Source organism: Ranitomeya variabilis, chromosome 3, assembly GCF_051348905.1.
Source record: "Ranitomeya variabilis isolate aRanVar5 chromosome 3, aRanVar5.hap1, whole genome shotgun sequence".
Classification (NCBI taxonomy): domain Eukaryota; kingdom Metazoa; phylum Chordata; class Amphibia; order Anura; family Dendrobatidae; genus Ranitomeya; species Ranitomeya variabilis.
The window spans coordinates 244,914,056-244,939,286 of NC_135234.1; the positions used below are offsets into that span (position 1 = coordinate 244,914,056).

General features: G+C 46.1%; 1 protein-coding gene across 4 annotated transcripts in view; it reads left to right on the plus strand.

The window, feature by feature from the left end:
- The first annotated feature begins 1,017 nt into the window (after nucleotides 1–1,017).
- Nucleotides 1,018–25,231, plus strand: part of SHISA4 (shisa family member 4) — a 91,584-nt gene continuing 67,370 nt past the window's right edge. Inside the window, exon 1 of one of the 4 annotated variants that reach the window (XM_077295330.1) lies at nucleotides 1,018–1,616. In XM_077295330.1, coding sequence (XP_077151445.1) covers nucleotides 1,559–1,616 — 58 coding nt within the window. In that variant the 5' untranslated portion in view covers nucleotides 1,018–1,558. The remainder of the gene's footprint in view (nucleotides 1,617–25,231) is intronic. The other 3 variants (XM_077295328.1, XM_077295329.1, XM_077295331.1) reach the window with 3 other exon arrangements.

Below are 25,231 nucleotides of genomic sequence, written 5' to 3' on the forward strand. Positions count from 1 at the left end.
CTGTAGCCTGGCTCAGAAGGGAATACATGGAGGCGACACTACGTGTTTCCGTCTGTTTCTAGTGCGGGGAGATCGGCGCCCTGAAGGGAACAGTCGCCCCAAGATAGCTCAGGCATGGCATCCCATGTCGCAGGAGAGGATACGGGGAGGTGACACTCGCCGTGATCGCCTGTTGTTGGCTGTGGGAGAGCGGCCCCCTTGAAAGGGTCTGTTGCCCCAGTCTTCCACATGAAAAGGTTTAAAAAGTTAAAAAATAATATAAAAAATAAAGTATGGTCTGAATAGCAGACCCCAGTATTCCTCCTACAGACACTAAGCATGAACTGGTTCTTTGAGAGCCAGCAGGAGGGTGTATACTGCAGGGGAGGAGCTAACGTTCTTTGTATTAACTTAGTGTCAGCCTCCTAGTGGCAACAGCATACACCAATGGTCCTGTGTCCCCCAATGAGGCGTAGGAGAAAGCAGGTTCCCTTTCTTTTCCATTGTAGAGAGCCTTAAAGAGCAATCATAGTGAAGGTTCTAATAAAACCTTGTTTTTCTGAAAAGGGGATATCCAGGACTTTTTGAAAAACAAAAAATGTACCTAAGCACTAACAGGCAAGTATTTGGAGCTTACCTTCCTGTTGTGCCTGGCGCTGTTCTTCCATGGCACAGAACAGTCACAGACCGCTGCTGCCAGGGATTAAGCCACCTCTGCTGATGTGACATTGATTTATTTTCCGCTGTTAACGGGGCCGGACTTCCGACATCATTTTGATTGACAGCCGGCTCCCACAGTCAGGCAACCAGAATCTGGCTGTGAATAAGAATAACATCAGAAGTTCTGCTCCATCAACAGAGCAGAGCGGAAAAGAAGACGTTACGTCAGCAGAGGCAGCTGAATCCCCGGCAGGAGCGTCAGTGGCCGTTCTGTGGCGAGGAAGAACAGCGCTGGGAATTTTGTAAATCGCTTTGAAAAGCTGCAAAATAGTTGCAACTTTTGGCATTTTCTCGCCATTGCCGTGACGAGCAGCGTGTTACTTACACCAGAAATCTTACTCCAGTCGAGGAAGTAAGAATTACGGCCGGACTCGGACAAGCCCCATCAGACGCCCCCAAACCATTAACAGCAGTGAGCCTCCTAATGAACCAAGAGCATCAGAGTCCCACACGGCCCCTCAGCTGGACTGGCGAGAAAAGGGCTCATACACTGCCCTGCACAGGGGCCCCATTCTGCCTGCAGTAACGGGTATGGGCGCCACACTGCTTAGTAAGCCCCCTCAGACTGGGCAGCACTGGGGGCTTGAGCAGTTCGTGCTGGGATTTGGTTTCCCCAGTTATTCTCCTCAGCACGTCCTGACCGCCATTACTGCCTGCTGAAGCCAACGCGCTCAGGACGTCTCGCAGCCGCATCCTGCCGTGAGGCCAGACGCGCGCACACTGACTCCGTCTCCACTCCTTGCGTCTCAGCGCCGCACACAACAGGAGAGGTCATGTGACCGAGTGTCTTCCTACGTCATCAGCCGTACCAGCCCGTCTGGACTCACAAATACTTCATCAGTTCTGCTGGAGACGGAAGATGGCAGCGCCGCTGCTTGGTGCCGCCTGCATCGTGCTTTCCGCCTTGTCACCCATCGGTGAGCTGCTCTCTTATGTACAGCTGCGTGTCGTTACTTTGTGTCGGCTGTAGGGCCATTTGTGTGGTGTATGTGCGGGTGACGACATATAACGTGTGTCTGAGCTGGACTTGTGCGTCATACTAGCTGTGACGTCACCCTGGGGTCTCGGTGCCTTTGAATAGCATTGTACCCAAATGTTTCTGTGCGAGTAGACCCGCAGCCGTGTGTAGTCCACACCGTGGGGTGGTCTCAATAATAAGCTATTGCCATTTAGAGGGGGCCTCCAGCGACCAGCCATAATAAAGAGCTGCCACTCTTCAGCACATGAACGCTGCAGCCAGTCACTAGCCTTAGCAGGGATGGCATGGGACCAGAATGAGCAGTGATTGGCGGCAGTGGTCATGGCTCCTGGATGAGAAGGGCGGGGAACATTGGAGTATCAGCAATAATCATGTGGAAGAATTAACCCTGTGCAGATGTATGAAATGGATTTTCAGTTGGACGTTTCTTGCAACAAACCTGTTGTGTGTGAATCCAGACTTAACCACTTAATGACCGCCAATACGTCTTTGTACTGACCTCAGATATAAGAGAATAGCCTCCCCATACAGGAGACAATCCAGCAGCTGTTGGCACTGTCCATATCTGTTTAACCACTTACATGCTGCTGTCAATAGTGACTATCATATAAATGGTTAACAGAGTGTGGGGGCTTCCTGAGATCATGATTGTGTGGTCCTGATGTTTGCCATGGCAGTTCACAGCCAAAAGCGGCCTTAGGGTACTGTCACACAGTGGCACTTTGGTTGCTACTACGGTACGATCCTTGACGTTCCAGCAATATCCATACGATATCGCTGTGTCTGACACGCAGCAGCGATCAGGGACCCTGCTGAGAATCGTACATCGTAGCAGATCGTTTGAAACTTTATTTCGTCGCTGGATCACCCGCTGTCATCGCTGGATCGGTGTGTGTGACACCGATCCAGCGATGTGTTCGCTTGTACCACGGTAAACATCGGGTTACTAAGCGCAGGGCCGCACTTAGTAACCCGATGTTTACCCTGGTTACCATTGTAAATGTAAAAAAAAAAACACTACATACTCACCTTCTGATGTCTGTCACGTCCCTCGCCGTCAGCTTCCTGCACTGACTGTGAGCACCGGCCGTAAAGTAAAAGCAGAGCACAGCGGTGACGTCACCGTTGTGCTGTGCTTTACTTTCCGGCACTGACACAGTCAGTGCGGGAAGCTGACGGCGAGCGACGTGACAGTCACCGGAATGTGAGTATGTAGTGTTTTTTTTTTTTTTTTTTTACATTTACGATGGTAACCAGGGTAAACATCGGGTTACTAAGCGCGGCCCTGCGCTTAGTAACCCGATGTTTATCGGTCGTCCATGACAGCACTACGGAGAGAGGGGATCCGCCCTTCAGGAACAGGAAACCTACAGATACATAAGGGCGGCACCTCTCCCACGCATCAGTTGGTTTCCTGTTCCTGGAGGACAGGATTCCCTGCAGATACGACTTCGTTTCTCCTATCAATACCCAGGCCGGCTGTCCGACCCAGGTAGCGAGGGGGTCTCCTACCTCGGGCAGTGCGGGTCCCTGGAAGCGCCACGGTGGGTCCGGGTAGGGCTCCACGACAGTGAGCGGTGCAGTGTGGAGCGACGTCCGGAGGAGGTCCATCCCCAGTGGTCAGCAGGTGAGTATGTCCCCCCCCGGGGTCCGCTCTCCCCCCTGGGCCTCGGTCTTCCCCACTCTGATCCCCGTCGGTGCGGTGCGGCGCGGCGTCCTGTGTGCTCCTTTCGATTCGGGACCGGAGCTGGGGGTCGGACGCCGGCCTCTGCCGCGGTCACCGCTGGGCTGCGGAAGCGGCGGTGGCGTAGCGGGGGGGCGGCTGAGTGGTCCGGCGGCACCGTTCCCCGGCTTCCGGGCACGTTTCTGAGCGTTCTGCCCGAAACCGGAAGTGACGCGCAGGGGGCGGGGCCAAAACCGGAAGTCAAACGCCGGCCGGTTTTTTTCTAAAAACGCCGCTGTCCTGCATGCGGCGGGGGGGGGGGGGGGGGGGCGTTTGGGTGCAGGGGGGGTGGAGCAGTCACCTGCAAGTCGGGGGGGTGGATTTGGCCACACACCTGCACTGATTCCGGGGGAAGGGCTATTTATAGCCAAACAGAATGCTGCAGCACTGCTTGTGAGCCCATCTGCAGCTATGGATGAGCCGGAAGCTGCCGTCGGTCTGCTGGAGCAGGAGCAGGACAGATCCTCGGAGAAGTCCCATGCGAACCCCCAGCTGAAGACCCGCGGACGCAGTAACCAGACCAGTCGCAGATCTAAACAGAAGGATCTGGACCGACCCCCCAGTAATCCGGTACCTACCGCTACTGCCTGGGTAAGAGATCTTCGTGAATGTACCCTGATGCAGTCTTTTCCTATGTTTATTTCCGTAGGGGAAAAAAAGCGCTGGTAAAACAAAAAACAAGGAGTGCGCGCTATGCGCTTGCCCTTTGCCAGACGCCTACCCTAAGAGACTTTGTCAGTCATGTGTACGGCAGACGGTAGGAAATAAATTGATGGTGACTCTGATAGCGGTAGCGCCAGATAAATTACATAGCCTTTTTCTCCGCTCCCATAGGTAGCGGAAGAGTCTCCTGATTTCACGTCAAACCTTAGGGAGATTATCAGGAAGGAGGTGAAAGATTCCCTGAAATCCCTGTCCCGGGAGCCTTCCAAAAGAAGAAGGGAGCCTAGCGCCTCAGATTCGGATTCGTCCGCTGGCCCTAGTAGGGAGAATGAGTCAGACGCCTCTGTCTCCTCAGCGTCCTCTTCGGAAGAGGAGTCTAACCGGTTCTGTTTCCCATTGGACCAAATGGACAAACTAATTAAATCAGTTAGATCCACCATGGGGGTGGCTGATGAAAGGCCAGAACTCTCTACACAGGACCTAATGTTTGGCGGTCTAGACCCTAAAAAACGTAGGTCTTTTCCGCTCAATGACAAGGTCCAGAACCTCATCAAAAGGGAATGGAAAAAAACAGAGAAGAAAGGCTCTTTTCCACCTGCCTTTAAACGCAGATATCCCTTTGAGGACCCCATGGTGAATACATGGGATAAGGCGCCGAAATTGGACGCAGCGGTGTCTAAGGCGTCTAAAAAATCATCTATCCCCTTCGACGACATGGCTTCCCTAAAGGATCCTCTCGATAAGAAGGCTGACTCATTCCTTAAAGGGACATGGGAGATGTCGGCGGGTGCCCTGAGACCTGCTGTAGCCGCGACATGTGCAGCCAGATCGATGATGGTCTGGCTGGATCAGCTAGGGTCTAAGTTGGAAGGCGGTGTTTCCAGAGATTCTATGTTGAAATTCCTGCCAACAATTCAGAATGCCGCTGCCTTTCTCGCGGACGCATCTGTGGATTCGGCAAGAATGGCGGCTAGGGCGGCCGGACTATCAAATGCAGCACGCAGGGCCCTATGGCTGAAATGTTGGCCGGGTGACCTTCAATCCAGATCCCGTCTGTGCTCTATCCCATGCGAAGGGGAATACCTGTTTGGTCCAGTCCTAGACGAACTGCTGGAGAAAGCTGGAGACGAGAAGAAAAAGTTTCCCAATCTACCAACTACCTCTTACAGGCGTCCCTTCGCAGGGAAGAGATTCTTTCGGAGGAGACCAGCCAGAGACCAGAGCAGATGGGATGAGAAAAAGAAGAAAGGTACTGGATTTATGTTTGGAGGTGGAGGACGTCAGGAGCCATCCCGTGAGGTCAAAAAACCACCCCAATGACTAGTCGCCCCGGTGGGAGGTAGACTATCTGCCTTCTACCCGGCCTGGTCCAAAATCTCCAGTAGTGATTGGATTTTGGGGTTAATAGCTACGGGTCTGCGGCTAGAGTTCTCTTCCATCCCTCAGAACTTCTTCAGAGTTACCCCACTCAGGTCCTCTCCAGCAGAACAGGCGGCCCTGGAAGCAGAAGTTCACGACCTGCTCAATAAGAATGTCCTGTCAGAGGTTCCGGAAGGAGAACAGGGTAGAGGATTCTACTCTCCTCTATTCCTAATAAGTAAACCTGATGGCTCCTTCAGAACAATTATTAACCTTAGGGCTCTTAATAATTTCCTGACCGTCCAATCATTTAAGATGGAAACTATTAACACCGCAATAAAGCTACTGTTTAAAAACTGCTTTATGGTAGTATTGGATTTGAAGGACGCCTATTACCATATCCCTATTTATGCAGGTCACCAACGATACCTGAGGGTGGCGGTAAGGTTGGATGGGGTAATCAGACACTTCCAGTATAGGGCCCTCCCCTTTGGTATATCGGTCGCCCCTCGAGTGTTTACCAAAGTTATGGCGGAAGTTATGGCACACCTGCATGAGTCCAATATTCTAATAATCCCCTACCTGGACAATCTCCTTATCGTAGGTAAAACGGCGGATCACTGTCTGGAACAGTTACATAAAGTGATGTCTGCTCTGGGGCGTCTGGGGTGGATGCTAAATGTTAAAAAATCACGCTTACAGCCCATGACGGTGCAGCGATTTTTAGGCCTGACCCTGGATTCCCAGGTTCAGGAATGCCGTTTGCCTCCTGAGAAAATTGATCGCCTGCACCTTCAGGTGCTGAATGCCTCTAAAAACCCCACCATGTCCCTTAGAAGAGCCATGTCTCTGTTGGGCTCTCTCTCGTCCTGTATTCCAGCAGTCCGATGGGCCCAGTATCATACGAGGATACTTCAGGGCGAGGTGCTGTTACAACAAAAAAGGTTGGGGGGATGTCTGGAGAGCCTGATGACCCTATCCCAAGACACTATTATGTCCCTCGGATGGTGGCTAGACCAAGAGAACCTGTCCACAGGGGTCCCCTGGGAATATAATGTAACTCGTATAGTCACCTCGGACGCTAGCCCTTCTGGGTGGGGGGCTCACATGGGGGATACGTTGGTCCAGGGGCTTTGGGATCGGGATCAGATAGAAATGTCTTCCAACCTAAAGGAGTTAACGGCTGTGGAACAGGCAGTTAAATCGCTCCTTGTCTATCTACAGGGCCACCACGTGCGGGTATTCTCGGACAATCGGGTCGCCGTGGCGTACATAAATCACCAAGGCGGAACTCGTTCCAAATCCCTAATGTGCGTAGCAGATCGTCTATTCCATCTAGCAGAGCAACATCTTCTCTCATTGACGGCTCTTCACATAAGAGGGGCAGAAAACACTACGGCGGATTTCTTAAGCCGCAACACATTGAGGCAGGGAGAGTGGTCCCTGAACGACTCCATCTTCAACCTCATCGTGGAAAGATGGGGTCAACCAGAGGTAGACCTGTTTGCCACAAAAGAAAACAGGAAAGTGGCACAATTCTGCTCTCTCAACCCCAGAGAAAATCCTCTGTCAGTAGACGCCCTCCTCATAGACTGGAACTTCAGGCTAGCCTACGCCTTTCCTCCCCTGTCTCTACTTCCTCTGGTGGTGAGGAAAATCAGGAAGGACAAAGCCACAGTAATAATAATTGCCCCCTTCTGGCCCAGAAGGACGTGGTTTCCATGCCTGAGGGCTATGTCGATATCCGACCCATGGGTCTTGCCAGACATCCCGGATCTCCTATCCCAGGGCCCAGTCTACCATCCTCGGGCGGTTGGCCTTCATCTGACGGCGTGGATTTTGAGCGGGCGCTGTTAAAGGATAGGGGGTTCTCTCCGGGCCTCATTAACACTCTGCTGAAGAGCAGAAAAATAATTGCCACAAAGATTTATGTTAGGATCTGGAAGAAGTTCCTTCAAAACTCGGGGGTAATAGCTGGTCAGTCAATACCAATAGACCAGATTTTAGAATTCTTACAGAAGGGGTTGGATATGGGGTTATCCCCAAATACACTTAAAGTGCAGGTATCAGCCTTAGGGGCCCTCTTTGGCTGCAACATTGCTGAGAATCACTGGGTCAGCAGATTCATCAGAGCGACAAAACGGTCTAGGCCAATGGTGAAGAATAGGGTCATGCCATGGGACCTGAACCTAGTCCTCTCGGCCATGACAGAGGCCCCATTTGAGCCAATTGCATCAGCCTCTATTAAAAATGTATCCCTTAAAGTAGCCTTCCTGGTGGCCCTAACATCGGCGCGTAGGATAGGCGACATCCAAGCATTATCCAGGGTTCCCCCTTACATGCAGCTTAGGGATGATAGAGTGATACTATCCCCTGATCCAGCATATCTTCCTAAAGTAGTGTCCAGGTTCCACAGAACACAGGAAATAGTTCTTCCATCTTTCCTCCCCAATCCTACTAACGATAAGGAAAGGAAGCTACACACTTTAGATGTGAAAAGATGTATCCTGGAATATCTGGCAGTAACTGATCCCTGGAAGATAGATAACGCCCTATTCGTGTCCTATCAGGGTAGTAGGAAGGGTCACAGGGCATCAAAATCTACTTTAGCTAGATGGATCAGGGAGGCTATCTCGCTGGCATACATCTCAAAGGGCAAGCCGGCGCCTGAAGGTCTGAAAGCGCATTCCACTAGAGCTATGGCGGCTTCGTGGGCGGAAAGATTGGAGGTGTCGATCGACCAAATTTGTAAGGCTGCTACTTGGTCTTCCCCACACACATTCTATAACCACTATAGATTGAACTTGGGTGCCTCTTCTGACCTCTCTTTTGGTGTAAGGGTGCTGCAAGCTGTAGTCCCTCCCTAGTTAGTTACTCTCTGTAATTCTCTCCGTAGTGCTGTCATGGACGACCGATAAAGTCTTAGTTACTCACCGGTTAACGGTGTTTTTCGGAGTCCATGACAGCACCTGTACATACCCTCCCGTCTTCTTAAGTTCTGGGTGTACACCTCTTCCTTTATTTATATAATTCACGGGTAGTGAATAGTTAGTTATTTGTATCATTGTTTATTATGTATGCTATTAACCTTGGGGGTCCTCTTGTGCTCTGTAAACCAACTGATGCGTGGGAGAGGTGCCGCCCTTATGTATCTGTAGGTTTCCTGTTCCTGAAGGGCGGATCCCCTCTCTCCGTAGTGCTGTCATGGACTCCGAAAAACACCGTTAACCGGTGAGTAACTAAGACTTTACCTTGGTTACCCGGGGACTTCGGCATCGTTGGTCGCTGGAGAGCGGTCTGTGTGACAGCTCCCCAGCGACCACACAACGACTTACCAACGATCACGGCCAGGTCGTATCGCTGGTCGTGATCGTTGGTAAATCGTTTAGTGTAACGGTACTATTAGAGTCTGCCGGCTACAGCGGCCTTTTCAGAAGTTAGCGACATCTAGGACGTAAAAATACACTTTTTCATTCCTATCATGCCACTTTACATTAATTCCCAAAGAGCACCCGAAGGGTTAATAAACTACTTGACAGCAGTTTTCAATATGTCAGGGGGTGCTGTTTTTAAAACGGAATCACCTTTGAGGTTTTTCCAATATATAGGACTCCTAGAGTCACTTCAAACCTGGATTGGGCCCTAAAAAATTAATTTTGTAAATTTCCTTGAAAAAAATGAAAAATTGCTGCTACATTTTTAAACCTCCTAAAATATAAACGAAATAAAAGAACATTTTACAAATGGTGCTGATGTAAAGCAGACGTGTGGGAAATGTTATTTATTAATGCTTTGCTGTGGTGTGACCATCTGGATTAAAAGGATAATCATTCAAAGTATGAAAAATGCTAATTTGTTTACATTTGTCAAATTTCTGATATGTTTTGTGATTATTTATAAAAAATATCGACCTAAATTTACCATTATCATAAAGTATAATGTGCCACGAAAAAACTATCTGGGATTCACTGGGATTTGTTGAAACATTCCAGAGTTATTACCACATAAAGTGACACTGGTCAGATTTAAAAAATTTGGCTCCATCACTAAGGGGTTAAGCCACATACTCGTGAGCGTTGTGAAGGACCCGCACCTCGCCACTCCGCCTGATGTCACTGTTATGTCAGTGGGATCATGTAGTGTGGTTTCCCCACTTGTACCATCGTGACGTTCCACACCACCTGGGGTCACGTAAGGTCAGATTGGTACAGTTTCACACAGACACCCCCTGTCCACAATGGCCCAGGGAGGCACGGGGAGTGAGATGCCCACACAGTCACTGACGTGGCACCACACTCGCCCACAACCCTAACAGGCTGAGAGGCCCCGTTCACTAGCCCCAGTGAAATAGCGTCTGGTCAGCCCGGTAGGATTGCCACCAGCATTAGATATAATCCCGTTCACAGACTGGGTTTATATCGGGCCAGAAACCAGCCCCAATAGCATGGAAAGTTAAACCAAGAAACGGACGTGTGGATAGAGATAAAAGCAGTCCAAGGTTAAATTATATATTTAATTGCCTAAGGGTATGTGCACACGTAGATGGGACCTCTGCAGATTTTTCCGCACCTGTTTTGACAAATCCGCAGGTAAAAAGCAATGTGTTTTACCTGCGGATTTTATGCGGTTTTTGTGCGGATTCCACCTGCGGTTTTACACCTGCGGATTCCTGTTATGGAGCAGGTGTAAACCGCTGCGGAATCCGCACAAAGAATCGACATGCTGTGGAATAAACAACGCTACGTTTCCGCCCGTTTTTTTTTCCACAGCATCTGCACTGCGGATTTTGTTTTCCATAGGTTTACATGTTACTGTAATCTCATGGAAAACTGCTGCAAATTCGCAGCAAAATCCGCAACGTGTGCACATACCCTAAGGGCACACTAGACAATACACTATGTACACAATGGTTATACATATACAATGCTCAGATATGCAAATACGATAGCGGTAGCACAAAGTATGCAGAAGATAAGTCAGTTACCAGTCAGATAAGGCCTGGCTTTCGGGGGAGGGGCTGCCACTTGGGAGGCTGGTGGTCCCCTCTGTTGCTTGAGTACTTCCCACACAATGTTTCGTTGCGACCTACCCAGAGAAAAAGCAGTAGGCCAAGCTCTGTAGGAGCATTGAATTCTTTCATTGGTCAGACCCTTTTCTACCCACAGGATGGTCCTTATCCCCCTTCCCTGGAGGTTTGAAACGGATGCTATGTGCCCACGCAGTGGAAATGTCCGCAGCATTTCCACAACTCCCTGCCGCAGGTAAAACGCATGCGGAATTCGCATGCGTTTTCCTGCAAAACACAAGCGTTTTGTAAGCGTAATTAGCTTGCAGACTGCTTGCGCTTCAAAAGCGATTTGAAGCATCGCTTGGGAAAGTGATTGACAGGTTGGTCACACTTGACAAGTGTGACCAACTTTTTACTGTTGATGCTGCCTATGCATCATCAGTAGTAAAAGATAGAATATTAAAAAAAAAAAAATATATATATATATATATATATATATATATATATATACACATATATATACATATATATATATATATATATATATAGTTATTCTCACCTTCCGACGGCCCCGATCTCCTCAGCGGCGCTCCCGATACGTTCCATTCTCATGGATGCTTTGCGCGAAGGACCTTTGTGATGTCACGGTCACGTGACCGCGATGTCATCTCAGGTGATTCGCGCAATGCATCCCTGGGAACGGAAGCCGCCGCGTGCACCGCTGAGAGGCGGGAGGACTTTGGGGGCCATCAGAAGGTAAGAATATTCCTATTCTTTATTTTCATTCTTTTTTTTTTTTTACAGGAATATTGTACCCAGGGCCTGAAGGAGAGTCTCCTCTCCTCCAGACCCGGGTACCACCCGCACACTTTACGCATGGTGGGCATAGCCACATGCATAAAGTGAGCGTTTCAATGCTATCCTATGGCGGCAGAATCGCCGTGATTCCGCAGAAATAATGAATTAGCTGCGGATTTTACTGCTATGCGATTCCGCTGTGGGAAAATCCTCAGCATGGGCACAGCAACTGCAGAATCCCATAGGATTGCATGGGAATGCGTTTTTTAAGCGTTTCCGCTGCTGCAAAAACGCGGCAGAAGCGCATAAAAAATGCAACATGGGCACACAGCCTTAATCTCCAAAACCGGTTCTGGCACCATTGGATCCAGCCGGGCTCCTGCTACGTATTAAGACCAACCACAGCTTTACTACCTGGCTTCTAGCAGCTGTTCAATATATCTCCGTAGCCCTGGGTGCAAGAACGGATCGAGATCCTGGAATTCATTTGGTCCAGTCCAGAGATCATGAGGATGTATAGTATCTCCATAACTCCTTATGGAATCATAGTTGACTTAAAGCAGACCTCATGGTTTGGATTCACAAGGAGTCTGGATTCCAGCTAGTTGGTGGGGGTGTGAATTCTGACTTAGGAGCGAGGGGTCTTGTTATCCTGAGTTGCGGTTTATACAAAACAATAACCCTGAAAATCTATCACCGTGCAAGGAATTGCAAAAACAGCTTTGGGCATTCCAACTAGAACAGGCCGATAAAAAATGTATGTTACTAAAACAGCAATTCTATGAGGAGGGAGAGACCACGGATTTCTTACTTGCAAAGATACCCCCCACCCAACAGCAAAAAAATGCTTTTGTATATCAGTTGAGGGATGTAGGGGGCACTATGGCCGTCAGGACCCCGAATATACTAAAGGTCGTGCATAGCTTCTATTCTAATCTATATTTGTCTAAGGTTAATTACTTGCAAGATGATTTGGCGGATTACCTCTCGGGGATAACTCTCCCTTGTCCGGAGGATAAAGATAAGAGTTTTTTCTAGCTCAGCCAATTTCCATGGAAGAATTTAGCCAGGCTGTTGGATGAACGGCTAATGATAAGGCCCTGGTTTGGATGACCTTCTGATAGAAATATACATATTTTTCAGTGGGGTAAAAATACCTTCTTAGCAATTTTGAGGAGTATTTTTACAAGCGGAAGTATATAATTTGTGGTATTTGTGGACCTCACTATTTGTGTAGTAATCAATTTTTCCAAGCCTGAAAACAAGTTCCTGCGGATAGATGATAATTTGCTGATTGGATATGCGACCACTGAGACCTGCACCAATCAGTAGAATATGAATATGAAACATTTACAAGACCTACTTATGTCCATTTAAAACACAATCCGTGTGCTGTACGTGTTTTTGACGGACCAATATACTTCAATTGACCCTTGTCATGTACTACAAACATCCTGGGCTTCCAAGTGTATCACTATCTGTGCTTTTAATGTTTCTACAATAAAGTTTTATTCCTGGGGAAGCAGTGCGCATGCTCGATCTGTGGCCCATTCTTTCCTTGTGGTCCTGCAAAGTGCTGCTCTGCCGATTGGTGGGCGTCTGACCACTGGGACCTGCACCAATCAGCAGGTTATCACTTATTTTGTGAATAGGTGATATGTTTTCACTGGAAAACCTCTTTATGACCCAAAATACATTAGAAAGCTGTCAGACACACAATCATTCAGCCCACAGATATTCCCCATGACTGTTAAATACAAGAATGTTTTGCCGAGCACTGCTGTGTTCCCTATGAGAGCTGTGGCAGATTCTTCTGGCGGAGGCTTGTCTTCAGGGAGAAGACAAAGAATCAACCTCGGAAATTCAGCAGATCGAATCCTTCCATCCCTGACGTCATGTGTTGAGGGACTCTAGACCTTTGTTTTTAGTGTTGCCTCTACAATAGGCTGCACTGCAGTAACAAACCCAGAGATGGTTTTCTGTTACTACGAATGACCCTTTCTTAAAACCCCCTGGGTGCAGCATAAAATAAACTATAGTTAGTTCCTGGGTTGGCAACGCTCCTCCTCCTCCTTATAACCATGTCAGATGGCCGCTGATCTTCTGCAACCGTCACTGTTTTGTCAGAGTGGTGGTCATGTGACATTGTTTATGGCAGGATAATGGCTGATGACAAGGGCTGAAATTGGAGGAATGCTGGCGGGTCCAGGAGGTACCGTATTTGTTGGACTACAAGATGCACCTTTTTTTTCTCCAAATTTTTTGGGAAAATGGGGTTGCGTGTGATAGTCTGAATGTAGCCTACCGAGGAGGGAGCGTTGTGGCAGGAGGCGGGCAAAGCTGAGGACCGTGGGCTGGGAGAGGGGGTGTTCGGAGGTGCGATGCTGTAAGTCCCATGCTGGTAGGAGGGGGTGTTCAGCGATGGGGGTGGGGGTTTTGCCAACATTTTATGATAGCCCAGAGCCCCCCCACTTCCATGTTTTAACTCCTTAGTGACGGGGCCAAATTTCTGAAATCTGACCAGTGTCACTTTATGTAGTAATAACTCTGGAACGCTTCGACAAATTCGAGTGATTTTGAGATTGTTCTTTTTCGTGGCACATTATACTTTATCATAATGGTAAATTTAGATTGATATGTTTTGTGCTTTTTTATAAAAAAAAATCAGAAATTTTACAAAAATGTAAAAAAAAAAAAATAGCTATTTTCAAACTAAATGATTATCCCTTTTAATTCACATGGTCACACCACAGCAAAACATTAATACATAACATTTCCCATATGTCTGCTTTACATCAGCACCATTTGTAACATGTTATTTTATTTTGTTAGCATTTTAGGAGGTTTAAAAATGTAGCAGCAATTTTTCATTTTTTTCATGGAAATTTACAAACTTATTTTTTTAGGGACCTCTCCAGGTTTGAAGTGACTTTAGGGGTCCCATATATTGGAAAAAAAAACCAAAGTGATACCGTTTTCAAAATAGCACCCCTCAACATATTGAAAACTGCGGTCAGGTAGTTTATTAACCCTTCAGGTGATTTTCAAGAATTAATACAAAGTGGTATGATAGAAATGAAAAAGTTGATTTTTACCACCTAAATGTCGCTGACTTTTGAACAAGTCAGTGTAGCCCACAGACTCTAAGGTCGCTATTTGGCTGTGAATTGACATGGCAAACATCAGGACCACACAATCATGATCTCAGGGTGCGATGGGGATAAAGAGGGAAAAGCCACACTCTTTTAAACATTTAGGCTATGTTTCCACATTGCAGAATGTTTGCAGAATTTTCCTGAGCAAAACTGGACTCCTTTAGCAGGAAATCCGCTCTTGTTTTTTGCGCACTTTCTCGTGTTTTTTTCCGGAGCGTCCCAATACAATTATATAGTGGCAAAATCACCGAAATTCCACAAAATTAATGAACATGCTGCGTTTTTTTCTGCGATGCATTTTTTTGCGGAATTCCATTAAAAATAATGGGATGCATTTTTTTTAAGCCTTTTCACCGCGGAAAAAACGCAATTTGTTCACATAGCCTTATATGATATAGTCATAATTGACAGCAGCATCTAAGGGGTTAAACAGATATGGACGGTGACCACACTGATCGTGGCTGATGCAGCAAGTTGTCAGCTATAGTGTACAGCCAAAAGCTGCTGGACTGTCGCCAGTATGGGGATGCTAGTCTCTTATATCTCAGGTCAGTAGAAAGACATATTGGCAGTCATTAAGGGGTTAAAAACTGCGGACTCTGGGAAAATGGCCACCGGAGGCAGCTCATGCGCATATTGAGATCTCTGCTCCCGGAATCGAGATCTGCGCTTGCAGGGTACGACTACCACTGAGCACCCCCTTCTACCAGCCAGGGATGGGGCTCACAGCATTGCGCCTCCGAACCCCCCTTCTGCTAAGCTGAATTGTACTGTAAGATGGACCCCTATTTGACATATTACATTTTATTTTCCACTTGAATTATGATTTCAAAAGAGAAAACACAGTAGTTTGCCAATAAATGGCTTCACCCAACCACTAACCATGAGTGGAGAAAAGGTTTTGGTGTTATCATTCATATTCTCTGAAAAAAGGCCAAGAAAGCAAAAATTCTGCCGGGGTATGTAAACTTTTAAGCACCACTGTATATAATTGTACAGTCGAGTGTAGATGTCACAATGCCATCCCATTCACATAGCACCACGATGTAGCAGTCACACTTCACGGCCAATATCGTCATTTAGCCTTAGCTGGAAGGTGCCTATACAAATGTATATTTGTAATTTTATAATTCCCAATATTATTACTAAACCTGAACCCCTATAAAATGTTGACATCTAGGGGACCCCTAATGCCATTCTTGCCTCAAAGAAACAAATCTGTTTCCATTCCATGTTATATAAGTTATATGTCTTCTTGCTGTTGTTTTAGTGATTTCTGTTATTACATTTTCTTTGTTTATAGGGCTTAAAAAGGTTAAAAACATAAATTTACCAAACTAGGCCATCACTGATGCCTTTCTGCTGATGGTCTTTGTTGATGGGCTGCAGTGGTGTCGTCGTCGCTGGGTTTAGCAGTCATGTCGATGGAGACAGCACGAAGTCACTACAGCCAATTACTGGACTCGACATTGTCACATGCAGTGTAGCCATGATGTGAATGCTGCTGCCCGCACTCAAACTAATGTTAATCAATCAGGCTGTGTTCATGTGAGTTTTTTTTCCCAGCTGTAATTGGGCTGCAAATGGCCGCATAAAACAGCCGAGACTCACCAATGCAAGTCTATGGGTGCAAGAAAAAAATGGATGACAGACGGACCATGTGTATTTCGTCTGATTTTTCCACACACATCTCAAAGGAACCTCGAAATTTCATGAGCCAAGCACAGCAAGTTCACAGCCAGAACCCTCAGAATAGATAGATAGATGACAGACTACATAGATATCTTGTAGATATATAATCTGACAACCCCCTACATATTATAAACTTGGATCATTTAGTGCCTTTCAAATGGAGTTTATTGTACAGCGTGTTAGGCTTGTTTAACCTAATAAATGAAAAAACGATGTGGGCTTTCCCCTATTTAATGAAACCAGCAAATGTAAAGCAGACAGCTGTGAGCTAATATTATCAGGCTTGGGAAGGTCCCTGGTTATTGGGGTTTTTCCAGTCTTAAAATACCAGCCCGCAGCCACCACAGAAGTTGCGCATCACATTCGCTCTTCTCGATTGCCCTGGTGTGGGGTAATGGTAGTCGGGGTTGATAACATCTGTGATTTGTCAAAAAATACAGCTACCACCAAGTTAAACACACAAAACACACAATACTTTATTTCAGCAAACACTTAAACTTCCTTTTTTTTTCTTTTTTTTAAATAAAACCCTAAACTATGGCTTCCTTATAAGATTTTGAACATATAGGAGATGGCTTTACTTATGCTTCTCTTAACTTTTTAGATTACCCTTAACTTATTTTTAACATGCAAGCAAACGTTAGATCTAAGAAGCCGCTTTGAATGATTCTGAGACTTTAGTAGTCATTAAAAGTGATATTATTTTTTTGAAGTTGGAGAAACCAAACCCCCTTAACGTTCCTAAGGATAGAGCATCATTATCAATACTGTGGGTAAAATCCTAGAGGGTATTCTAAGAGATGCTATGCTGGAGGGGAAAATATGTGTAAGTGGGTTAAGAGCTGGCTCATGGATAGGAAACAAAGGGTGGTTATTAATGGAGCACACTCGGACTGGGTCGCGATTAGCAGTGGGGTACCGTAGGGATCAGTGTTGGGCCTGGTTCTTTTAACCCCTTTACCCCCAAGGGTGGTTTTCACGTTAATGACCAGGCCAATTTTTACAATTCTAACCACTGTCCCCTTGTGAGGTTATAATTCTGGAATGCTTCAACGGATCCTGGTGATTCTGACATTGTTTTCTCGTGACATATTGTAGTTCATGATAGTGGTAAAATTTCTTTGATATTACCTGCGTTTATTTGTGAAAAAAACAGAAATTTGACGAAAATTTTGAAAATTTCGCAATTTTCCAACTTTGAATTTGTATGCCCTTAAATCACAGAGATATGTCACACAACATACTTAATAAGTAACATTTCCCATATGTCTACTTTACATCAGCACAATTTTGGAACCAAAATTTTTTTTTGTTAGGGAGTTATAAGGGTTAAAAGTTGACCAGCAATTTCTCATTTTTACAACACCATTTTTTTTAGGGACCACATCACTTTTGAAGTCATTCTGAGGGGTCTATATGATAGAAAATAACCAAGTGTGACACCATTCTAAAAACTGCACCCCTCAAGGTGCTCAAAACCATATTCAAGAAGTTTATTAACCCTTCAGGTGTTTCACAGGAATTTTTGGAATGTTTAAAAAAAAATGAACATTTAACTTTTTTCACAAAAAATTTACTTCAGCTTCAATTTGTTTCATTTTACCAAGGGTAACAGGAGAAATTGGACCCCAAAAGTTGTTGTACAATTTGTCCTGAGTACGCTGATACCCCATATGTGGGGGTAAACCACTGTTTGGGCGCATGGCAGAGCTTGGAAGGGAAGGAGCGCCATTTGACGTTTTAAATGCAAAATTGACTGGAATTGAGATGGGTCACCATGTTGCGTTTTGAGAGCCCCTGATGTGCCTAAACATTGAAAAAAACCCACAATTAACACCATTTTGGAAACTAGACCCCCCTAAGGAACTTATCTAGATGTGTGGTGAGCACTTTGACCCACCAAGTGCTTCACAGATGTTTATAATGTAGAGCCGTAAAAATGAAAAGTAATATTTTTTCACAAAAATTATCTTTTCGCCCCCAATTTTTTATTTCCCCCCCCCCCCCCCCCCCAATTTTTTATTTTCCCAAGGGTAAGAGAAGAAATTGGACCCCAAAAGTTGTTGTGCAATTTGTCTTGAGTATGCTGATACCCCATATGTGGGGGTAAACCACTGTTTGGGCTATGGCAGTGCTCGGAAGGGAAGGAGCGCCGTTTGACTTTGACTGGAATTGGGATGGGACGCCATGTTTCGTTTGGAGAGCCCCTGATGTGCCTAAACAGTGGAAACCCCCAATTCTAACTGAAACCCTAACCACAACCACACCCCTAATCCCAACCTTAACCACACCCCTAATCCCAACCATAACCCTAACCACACCCCTAACCCTGACACACCCCTAACCCTAATCCCAACCGTTAATGTAATCCTAACCCTAGCCATAACCCTAATAGGAAAATGGAAATAAATACATTTTTAAAATTTTTTAATTTTTTCCTAACTAAGGGGGTGATGAAGGGGGGTTTGATTTACTTTTATAGCGGGTTTTCTAGCGGATTTTTATGATTGGCAGCCGTCACACACTAAAAGACGCTTTTTATTGCAAAAAATATTTTTTGCGTTACCACATTTTGAGAGCTATAATTTTTCCATATTTTGGTCCACAGAGTCATGTGAGGTCTTGTTTTTTGCGGGACGAGTTGACGTTTTTAGTGGTACCATTTTCGGGCATGTGACTTTTTTGATCGCTTTTTATTCCGATTTTTATGAGGCAGAATGACCAAAAACCAGCTATTCATGAATTTCTTTTGTGGGGGCGTTTATACCGTTCCATGTTTGGTAAAATTGATAAATCGTTTTATTCTTTGTGTCAGTACGATTACAGCGATACCTCATATCATTTTTTTTATGTTTTGACGCTTTTATACGATAAAAACTATTTTATAGAAAAAAATAACTCTTTTTGCCTCGCTTTATTCTGAGGACTATAACTTTTATATTTTTTCGCTGATGATGCTGTATGGCAGCTCGTTTTTTGCGGGACAAGATGACGTTTTCAGCGGTACCATGGTTATTTATATCCGTCTTTTTGATCGCGTGTTATTCCACTTTTTGTTCGGCGGTATGATAATAAAGCGTTTTTTGCCTCTTTTTTTTTTTTTTTTTTTGCGGTGTTCACTGAAGGGGTTAACTAGTGGGACAGTTTTATGGGTCGGGTCGTTACGGACGCAGCGATACTAAATATGTGGACTTTTATTGTTTTGTTTTTTTTATTTAGATAAAGAAATGTATTTATGGGAGCAATATTTTTTTATTTTTTTTTAAATTTAGGATTTTTTTTTTTTCTTACACTATAACTTTGGGGGGCATCATGTTATAGTGTAAGATCGCTGATCTGACACTTTGCTGTGCACTGTCAGATCAGCGATCTGACGTGCACTGCAGAGAGGCTTCCCGGCGCCTGCTCTGAGCAGGCGCTGGTAAGCCACCTCCCTGCAGGACCCAGATGCAGCCCCGCGGCCATTTTGGATCCGAGGCCTGCAGGGAGGAGACGCTCGGTACAACGCGAGCACATCGCATTGTACCGAGGGTCTCAGGGAACTCCGCAGGGAGCCCCCTCCCTGCGCGATGCTTCCCTATGCCCCCGGAACACTGCGATCATGTTTGATCGCAGTGTGCCGGGGGTTAATGTGCCGGGGGCGGTCCGTTACCGCTCCTGGCACATAGTGCCGGATGTCAGCTGACACCCGGCCGCGATCGTCCGCGCTCCCCCCGTGAGCGCGGCCGATCGCTATGACGTACTATCCCGTCGGTGGGCATACGGGCCCACCCCACCTCCACGGGATAGTACGTCACATGTCAGAAAGGGGTTAAACATATTTATTAATGACCTTGTAGGGGGCATACAGAGCAGAATTTCAATATTTGCAGATGACAGTAAACTCTGAAGGGTAATCAATACAGAGGAGGACAAATTTAAATTACAGGAGGATTTATGTAAACTAGAAGCTTGGGCTGATAAATGGCAAATGAGCTTTAATGGGAATAAATGTAATAAGGTCATGCACTTGGGTAGAAGAAATAAGATGTATAACTATATGCTTAATTGTGAAACACTGGGCAAAACTGTCACTGAAAAAGACCTGGGGGTATGGGTGGATGACAAACTCATTTAGTGTCAGGCAGCTGCTGCAAAGGCAAATAAAATAATGGGATGCATTAAAAGAGGCATAGATGCTCATGAGGAGAACATAATTTTACCTCTATACAAGTCACTAGTTCGACCACACTTAGAATACTGTGCACAGTTCTGGTCTCCGGTGTATAAGAAAGACATAGCTCAACTAGAGCGGGTGCAGAGAAGAGCGACCAAGGTTATTAGAGGACTGGGGGGGTCTGCAATACCAAGATAGGTTATTACACTTGGGGCTATTTAGTTTGGAAAAACGAAGGTTAAGGGGTGATCTTATTACAATGTATAAATATATGAGGGGACAGTACAAAGACCTTTCTAATGATCTTTTTACTCGTAGACCTGAGACGGAGACAAGGGGGTATCCTCTACGTCTGGAGGAAAGAAGGTTTAAGCATAATAACAGATGCGGATTCTTTACTGTAAGAGCAGCTAGACTATGGAACTCTCTGCCGTATGATGTTGTAATGAGTGATTCCCTACTAAAATTTAAAGGGAACCTGTCACCCCCAAATTTGAAGATGAGCTAAGCCCACCAGCTTCAGGGACTTATCTACAGCATTCTGTAATGCTGTAGATAAGCCCCGATGTATCCTAAAAGATGAGAAAAAGAGGTTAGATTATGCTCACCCAGGGGCGGTCCCGGTCCGGTCCGATGGGCGTCGCGGTCCGGTCCGTTGGGCGTCGCGGTCCCATCCGGCGCCTATCTTCATCAGATGACGTCCTCTTCTGGTCTTCACGCTGCGGCTCCGGCACAGGCGTACATTGTCTGTCCTGTTGAGGGCAGAGCAAAGTACTGCAGTGCGCAGGCGCTGGGCCTCTCTGACCTTTGCCGGCACCTGCGCACTGCAGTACTTTGCTCTGCCCTCAACAGGGCAGACAGAGTACGCCTGCGCCGGAGCCGCAGCGTGAAGACCAGAAGAGGACGTCATCCTATGAAGATGGGAGGCCCCGGACCAGATCGCGACGCCCATCGGATCCGCCCGCCCAGGTGAGTATAATATAACCTTTATTTCTCATCTTTCAGGATACATCGAGGGCTTATCTACAGCATTACAGAATGCTGTAGATAAGCCCCTGATGCCGGTGGGCTTAGCTCACCGTCGATTTTGGGGGTGACAGGTTCCCTTTAAGAGGGGACTGGATGCCTTTCTTGAAAAGTATAATATTACAGGGTATATATACTAGATTCCTTGATAGGGCGTTGATCCAGGGAACTAGTCTGACTGCCGTATGTGGAGTCGGGAAGGAATTTTTTTCCCCAATGTGGAGCTTACTCTTTGCCACATGGTTTTTTTTTGCCTTCCTCTGGATCAACATGTTAGGGCATGTTAGGTTAGGATGTGGGTTGAACTAGATGGACTTTCAGTCTTCCTTCGACCTTAAAAAAAAAAACAACCATGTTAATAGACCAGAGAATCCCTAGTTTTGTAATCTGCTATGTGATGTGATACATAAAGGAGTCAGAGGCTAAATGATTCAACATCTTTATGAAAACTATTACAAAAATGTTTGTTAGAAGAAATATACAAGTGTTCATAGCACCGCTCCAGCGTGTTTTTTATCTTATTTTATCACTGGAGTGGTGCTACCAATCTAAGTTCCCTGCGCCTACCTGCTGCCATCTTCATCTGTTCTTGGTGCCGCTCTGGTTGTTTTCTACAGTTTGTGACCTGCCAGGTCGCTCCAGTATTTACAGGACAAGCTGGTAGTCACTACTAAATTTAAGTCTATGGTAGCCAGAACAAGGCTCTCATAGACTTGCATTAAGAGCTTGTGACCGTGACCTATGACTTCTGGTCAGTCAAAAGTTGCTGTCCTAAGATGTTGGATTGGGACCGGAGCGGCGCTGAGAGCAGCTGAAAAAAGTCGCTGGTGAGTATACTATTAGGTGCAGAGAACATGGATTAGTGATACCACTCCATTTCAGAAATAAGGAAAAACAGAGTGGTGCTTTAAGTCAAAAATGAGTATTTAAGAAAAATACTCCCAGAGGTGTCCATATATTTTAACCTTTCTTGCCAAACATCTACATATAAGTAATTGTGAGAATGACTGGAAGTTACTTAAAGTATCAACTTTTTCCTTTCACAGACCATAATTTACTTTAGGTTTGCCTGTGTTATTATAGGAAAATTACAGCTCCACAAAAGCTTAGTGTAAACCACACATCTAAAATATTTTCCTATAATTACTTTTTTGAACTCTACGATAAGTTATATCACAACTGACATCACTTTCCCTGCTAGATTGTAAAGTTATATTTATTTGTTATTATGTGTTGCATGTTTATTAATTTGCGGCTGAAACTGGTTTCATAAACTACCACTGAAAATAAGGCTGTGACCAAAATGTATATGAGAAGTATTTCTCGATATATAGCGCATTCCAAATTATTATGCAATTGGATTAAGTATCAATTATCTTTTCTTTTTTTTCTTTCTTTTAAACCAATGGATGGTATTGTTTCTAAATGCTCTTTAGATCACTGAAATCAGTCTCAAATACTTATGATAATTAGTTTGCCAGTTGAGCCAAATTAAAAGAAAGCTACTTAAAGGGAACCTATCACCCCGTTTTTTTCGGTATGAGATAAAAATACTGTTAAATATGGCCTGAGCTGTGCATTACAATAGTGTAGTTTGTGGACCCCGATTCCCCACCTATGCTGCCGAAATACGTTACCAAAGTAGTCATTTTCGCCTGTCAATCAGGCTGGTCAGGTCGGATGGGCGTGGCTTCTTCCTCCAGATATTGCGTAGTTTTCCGTTGGTGGCGTAGTGGTGTGCGCATGTCCAACGTCCCCAATCCTGCACAGGGGGGTGAAAATAGCAGCGATGTCCGTTATTCCATTGGTGGTCGGTGGGCGCGGCCATCTTCCTTTGGCCGCGCGTGCGCAGAAGCGGCGCTCTGCTGGCCGCGGCTTCAGGAAAATGGCCGCCGCGATCTCCATCTGCGCACGCGCGGCATCCCGCGGCCATTTTCCTGAAGCCGCGGCCAGCAGAGCGCCGCTTCTGCGCACGCGCGGCCAAAGGAAGATGGCCGCGCCCACCGACCACCAATGGAATAACGGACATCGCTGCTATTTTCACCCCCCCGTGCAGGATTGGGGACCTTGGACATGCGCACACCACTACGCCACCAACGGAAAACTACGCAATATCTGGGGGAAGAAGCCACGCCCATCCGACCTGACCAGCCTGATTGACAGGCGAAAATGACTACTTTGGTAACGTATTTCGGCAGCATAGGTAGGGAATCGGGGTCCACAAAATACACTGTTGTAATGCACAGCTCAGGCCCTATTTAACAGTATTTTTATCTCATACCGAAAAAAACGGGGTGATAGGTTCCCTTTAAGAAGGATATAACAAATTATTAAGCAGGCCACAGGTTTCTAGGGATCTCTGCTGCCAAAGGCATCAAGTAGGGCAATGCTGCTTGGCTTTGAGTTCCGTGAACCTCAAAGTGTAGGATCCCCCAGAGGCTTGCAGGTGGGCATTGCCTACTATTCGGCCACCCGTAAACTGTGCTCACAAGCTGCATGAACCTCTGTCACACTCAGTGCTGTATATATCTGTCATGGAGTGGTTTGTAGTATATGGAACAGGTTCAGGAGGGAAACCCACTCCACTGTGGGCAGGTGCTGATTGTGCTGTCCAGCCATCATCTGCCTTTAACAGCGTGCAGATATATATCTGATTGCTATTGTTTCGTCTCTTAAACACCACTGTCAGACATTGACAGCAATATTTGTGTAGTGTGATCCCTTTGGGGGGCCTCCGTGAGATGAGACCTCAGGGTGCATATAGGTTGTGTCACGCCCACAGGCGACGCATGTGGTTCATGGACCCACTGTGCCACAGGGCTGGGCTTACCTAGGAGGGGGCGTAGCTTAGCGGCTAGTTGGTGTTCACTGGGGCTCCTGATGGTGAAGTCAGGCTTGAGGTGTGCGTAGCAACCAGGTACAACTCCTGGGCAGTCCCCAGGAATTGCATCTTCTGACCCAAAGGATCAGGTTTGCTGACTCGACTCTGGCTCCGTTCAGACTAAACCTCGGCAGAACGGATACTGACACTGAGTCACAGACGGGACTCTTTTCGGAGACTGGTTTTAGCACAAGGACCGGGGGAGCATGTTTAGGATCTGGCCGCACAAGAACTAGGGATTTGGGTTCAGGACCTAACCACACAAGGACCAAAGGACCGAACAACTCACTAGTTCCACTCTAATGAATCCACGTTGCTTAGGCACCTCCCACTAGGCACGCCGCTGAATGCTAAGGAGCTGGGAGAAGTTCTGGGCGACTGGGAGGTGACCACGCGGCCACTGCAGTGTGTCGGCGTCCCTGCATGGAGGTAGTAAAGGAACCATGCAGAGGTGTTAGCAAGTGTGTTACAGGTTGCCATGGCAGCCAGGAGACGCTCAATCCCCCTGTCACCACAATCCTGGTATTGTGATATTTACTATATATTGAGACATTGCATTAAATAGAACAAAAGATTAAGCTTCAAGTCCCCCTATGGTGTTGTGCAGATGACCATATTTTTTTCAGTCCGAGTGCTATCCGGTAAAATATTGAATCGCACTCAGCTCAATGTTATTCTAGTTCAGTTCGATTTCCACAGACTGACACAGTGGAGAAGACTGAAACAATGTTTTCTCCATCTTTTCATCTGAGGGAATCCTAGCATACTACGACTACACTTTTGATCAAACTCTAATCAAAGTTTGATCAGAGTGTGATTTGCATAATCAACACAATTCTCTCAGAGAATACATGGTCATCTGCACCCGCCCTCAGAGGGACTAATAAATAAATTGAAGACTAAAGTCATTTTATATATCATAACTATCACCCTCATATTCCCCATTTTTTTAAATAAATAACAACAAAAGCATATTTTGTATCACTATATTCTTGTGTTGCCAAATTCAATCTATAAAATTATTTAACCAGTGTGCTCAGTGCTGTGAAGGAAGAAAGTCACTAACCTTCCTCTGAAAATGGGGGAAAAAAG